Genomic DNA, 5,237 nt, shown 5'->3' on the forward strand with positions numbered 1-5,237 from the left:
CTTCCATTGTAAGAAAGATTAGGCACTTGATGAGCCTTCGTAGAACTTGTATTACTCTTGTCGACTGCACTCGAAATAAGGTTAGTGATAATCTAGCTAAGTTTGCAAGGGTTGAAGGAAGAACTATGACCTGGATTGCTTCAGGACCTTCAGCTTCTTTAGAGCTAGCTCATGCAGATTGTAATGACCATGATATTTGAGTAATGCAACTTTTTACCCGCAAAAAAATGGAAAAAGTATAGGTAACCTATGCACCAGAACATTTGTTGAGAAAAGAACAAAAAAGCAAAAAACAGCAACACTGCCCGTGGTTTTGCTTTCTTCCCATGGACCGACGGCAGAAGCAGAGGCATTGACATGCACAAAATTAATACTGGAGATTTAGAAATTAAAGAGTAGTATCAAGTAGCGCATGAACACAACCACGGGCACAAGCAGACACCAAAATACATGCACAAAATTAATACTGTAGATTCAGAAATTATGAGTAGAAATTAAGTAGCGCATGAACAGAATCCAAAATCAAGCACGGGGACCACAAGACTTCCACTCCTTCCCTCGACCCCTCTCCCCCTATAAAAGCCGCCTTGCATCCTCCAGCCCTTCGCACAAAGCTCCTCTGAAATCCACATTTTGGTTCTGTTCTGCCTTGCGGCGAGGAAGTCATTGTAAGAGGTGGGGAAGGAGGCATCTAATCTAATTGAGGTTTTGGGTTCTATTCTTAATAAGATGTCTGTGGGGTTTGTGTTGGTTAGTCCCCTTGTTTCTTAATCAGTGTTTTCTTGATGGCGTTTGATTTGCCAGGTGGGACGAAGGAGTTCGGAAAACAACGGCCTCCATGGGTGGGGACAAAAGGCAGATGATGGAGGACGCGGCGGAGGACAAGTTCCCGGAGGGGTTACGAGTCCTCGCCGTGGACGACGACTGCGTCTGCCTCAAGGTCCTAGAGAACCTCTTGCGCGGCTGCAAATACCACGGTGAGTCTCTTGAATCTTGATCCCTTGTGATGTTTTTGATATATGAATGCTCTTTGCGATTAGAATAATGCTTTCTTTTTGTGCGCCAAAGTCCATTAGAATCGGAGCCTTGTGATCTTTTTGTTTCTCTGCAAATAATGCTTTCTGCGATGCAGCAACGACTGTGACGGATGCCAAGACAGGGCTGAAGATTCTCAGGGCGGGGAAGGAGAAGTTCGACGTCGTCATCACCGACGTGCGCATGCAGGACATGGACGGCTTCAAGCTCCTTGAGCGCATCCGCCTCGAGATGGATCTGCCCGTCATCAGTACGTTCACTGCTCAATTCTAAGTCCTAGTTTTATTTTTGTGTGTATGAGCTGACAATTCTCTTTGAGAACGTACTTCTAATCCTGAATCTTGGATATACACTGAGAGGACATTCATTCCTTCGGGCAGCACGTGAGATCCTATATATTCAGCACGATCTTAGGAAACCAAATGCACATGCACGCCACACTCACCGTATTTTTATCTTTGGGGAAATCGAAAGAGTGGGATCCCCTTTCAGCCCGAACCAACGGGATCCCATCTAACCGTTCATCTGTCCGATCGGATGGCCAGTGGGCCGGGTAGTAGAGCGGAAGTGAATCGACACATTAGTGAATTAGGAGGGTGCCGGATCGCAGGATCCCTAGTGGTATCGGTTCCTTGCCGAACCAAGGGGATCCTACCTAATTGTTCATCCATCGATCGAATGGCTAGTGGGGGCCGGGGAATGGAAGTGGACAGGGTAGGATGTGAATTAAGAAATCCAATTAACTATTGACTTAAATAATTGTGTTAATTGTCTTTAGTATGCTAGAGATATGGTCATGTGTACCATATATAATTAGAAGGAGGCAACAAGATGTTTTTTCCCCTATAGGAACCGGTTCTATTTTCGATCAATTGATGTCCCAATTGCATTAAAACATGTCGTCTAGATTCAATATAAATTTGTTTTAGAACTTCAATACATAATGCCTGAAGTGTAGAATTCAATACCATCCATACAATATATATGGTAATCTAGCTTAGTGGGAGTATGTGTCACTCCTATGCAATGTAGACCCACTACGTATGTGTTCGGCATGGGTGCATTGATGGACGTAGTTTAATTTTGTATGCTCTCATTTGTAAAAATCTAGTCGTAAGAACCAACACTATAATATATTTATATTTTGTGATATGACCAATTTATATTTAGTAGTTTTCTAAACAAATATTAAATGTCTAGTCATTGCAATCACACAAAGTATAGAACTGCACCACACCTGTTTGCTAGGGTGGCATGAGTAATACAATTGGGAAACCACTTATGTTGTATCTACGTTATTAAAGGATTACCCATCTATAATCTGCTTGAGATTCTTAGTTAAAACTACTTACTCCTGAGAATACCTTATATATTAAAGTAGGAGTGCTACTTTTAAGCAGATATGTTGAGTAGGTTAACCATGTCTAGTATCTACAATCGTGCAGCTTTGATGACTTTGAACTAGCACACTAATTTGTAGTCACATTATTTTTGGTGGAGATTGCAACCAAAAATACTTATTATCCTACATTGTAATAAAATACTTCAGATAATGGCGCTACTATGTGCATGATTGCTTAACAAGCTCAAAACATTGCTGGGGCCGATCACTTTTATCTAGTGCGCTAGAGAAACATGGTAAACCACCAATAATAGTAATTGATCTTCAGGTTCACCAGTACTTAATTGTGATGATCAGATTTACCTAGTAATAATATGGTGTTATGATGGGTTAGCCATTGTGTCATGGTTATTTTTCTATCGATTATTTATCTTTCGTATTATTAATTGAATCTGTGAATGTTTTTCCTTTTAGTTTGCGTTGGAAAGAAAATTATATCATTGTCATGATAATTTGAAAATCATGTGTAAAACATGTTTGCTTCCCCACTTGCTCGACGCATTTGGAAAATATTGAATTCTGTTTTCTGTCTATAAGCACTAGTATAAAATTTTATGTCCAGTTCATAGATTTTTGTGAAGTACTGAACTCCAAAGCTAAGTTAGGTCATATGGCATGCAGTGCTATCCGAAGATTGCGACAAGAAGGCTGTGATGAAGGGGATAAATCATGGGGCGTGTGACTATTTGGTGAAGCCAATGCATACCAACGAGCTAAAAAACATATGGCAGCATGTTCGAAGCAAGAGAAAATCCGAAGCAATAAGGCACATCAGCGGTGATGATGATGACGATCAGAGAGCACAGCTTGGGACTGCTGCCAAGAGCAATGATGGAGCTAATACTGATGAGAACAAAGAGAACACACAGGCATCCACTACCCCGAAGAAGCCAAGAGTGCGATGGACAATTGAGATGCATACAAAGTTTATGGAAGCTATCAACCAGATCGGCCTTGATAGTAAGACACACATTATGTCCTTATTAAATGAAAAAACATTTGTTGCTATTTGGGATTTTTCATTAACAAATTTCTGATTACGTTACTCTAGGGGCTACTCCAAAAAAGATTATGGAGATGATGAATGTCGATTGCCTCACTAGGCAAAACGTATCGAGTCATCTACAGGTTTATTTTCGACCCTCGTTCTTTATTTTTCACATGTTTGTGTTCCATTTATTCATAGTCTAACATTTTGTCGTATATAAGTGCGAGCTTTTATTTTTGGGGTAACATATCGGTCAAAGGTTTAGTAATGCACCTAGCATGAAAACGTGTGTAACTTTAATCATGTTTGTCCTTGAAAATGTAAGGCTTATCTTATATAAAGGATGCCCCATACTTTTTTATAACCCATGCAACACTTCCTGTTATTTTTCTTCCCACATGTCTACCATTACTATCTCCCATGAGCGTGCATCTCACATACACTTTTATTTTCTCTATTATTATTTCAGAAGTATAAATTGTACTTGAAAAGAGTCAACCCAAACCCACTTGGTGATGCATGTGTAAGATGGAACGATTTCATGAACATTCAGGAGAGTTTTATGCATAACCATGAACATGAAAGGTGGGGTGTGTCCTCAGGTCGCATCGCCTCCTGGAGTCCCAACCATTACGGTGAAGCGGGTCACTTAGGTCAGCATAGAAACACCCAGAGCAGTATGTCCATGGGTTCATTAATCAATGGTGCTAGAATGCCGGTGTATTTGGTTCCACAGACACCCTATATGGGAAGATTTTCTGGCTTCAATGAGCACATAGTTCCATTCATCATACCTGGCAACCCAAGCTCTATACTGATATTGAATGCAAATGACAATGTTCCAATGGCAGCACCTCAGTTCGTTTACAGTGACCCCATCACTACCTTAGTGGCAGGCTTCAGTGAGCAGATGGCGCCATTCAACATAGAAAGCAACATGGGCTCGGTTGGAATGATGTTAAATGGCAAGTCTACACATGGTACAGGAAGAACATCAGTGGGAGAGGCTGCTATGGTTAACTACGGAAGAACTAGTTCTGCACTTTCCAACCATCAAACAGATGGTTTCGTCCCATTGACCGAGATGCATGATGTCGGTTATGCATCTGGCATTCTCCATGTGCAAGAAGGAACAATGGATCAGCAAGTGCTTGGTGGTCAACTGAATGGCATCAATGCCTTGTCATCGGGTGGTATTTCCAACCTTCTCAATGAAGTAAGAACTTTTCTCGTTGACATGTATGTAGTCTATGCATATGAAACTTTGAACTGAAAAGGTGTATTTAAATCAAACTATCTTTCTCGCTATAGGATTTCATTGGAGAGGATGCTGTCATGGATGGATAATGACACTTATGTTGGTTAACCTAACCTACACGCGAGATTTTTTCGCATGTTTGTTGGGAACTTTTAATTGGCCATTCCCTTGTTCTTGCACACTGTACCTTGAAACTATGTGAATTATTGTAGTCTAGTTAGAAGTACAGTCGTGTCGGGGCTTCTATTTTACTCTAGCTTTTTAATAAGTCTGTTGTCTTTTGAGAACAAAATGATGTTCGGTTATGTTATTTCTGATGTAACCATTAATTATTGTTCTATGTATTATCAATGTGATGTTGCATCTTTTCCTGAGAAAACATTTCAAGGTAAAAACATGTGCCCCTATCTATGACATGGTTTTTAGGGCCAATTTATCAGACACACCTTAGGGCAAATTCATACATTAAATCTATTATATAAAAAAGGTGCTTGATGGGATAACCAAAAAAAGAGAAATATTCTAGAAAAATTCCACAAAATTAGAAATACCCG

General features: G+C 40.3%; 1 protein-coding gene across 1 annotated transcript; it reads left to right on the forward strand.

Annotated features, from left to right (window-relative positions):
• Positions 1-838: 838 nt before the first annotated feature.
• LOC123171406 (two-component response regulator ORR24-like) lies at positions 839-4,772 on the forward strand. The gene is made up of 6 exons (XM_044588923.1): positions 839-977; positions 1,133-1,285; positions 3,059-3,397; positions 3,489-3,565; positions 3,895-4,641; positions 4,737-4,772. The coding sequence occupies exons 1-6, from the start codon at positions 839-841 to the stop codon at positions 4,770-4,772; spliced, it is 1,491 nt and encodes a 496-aa protein (XP_044444858.1).
• Positions 4,773-5,237: the final 465 nt, after the last annotated feature.

Source organism: Triticum aestivum, chromosome 7D, assembly GCF_018294505.1.
Source record: "Triticum aestivum cultivar Chinese Spring chromosome 7D, IWGSC CS RefSeq v2.1, whole genome shotgun sequence".
Classification (NCBI taxonomy): Eukaryota; Viridiplantae; Streptophyta; class Magnoliopsida; order Poales; family Poaceae; genus Triticum; species Triticum aestivum.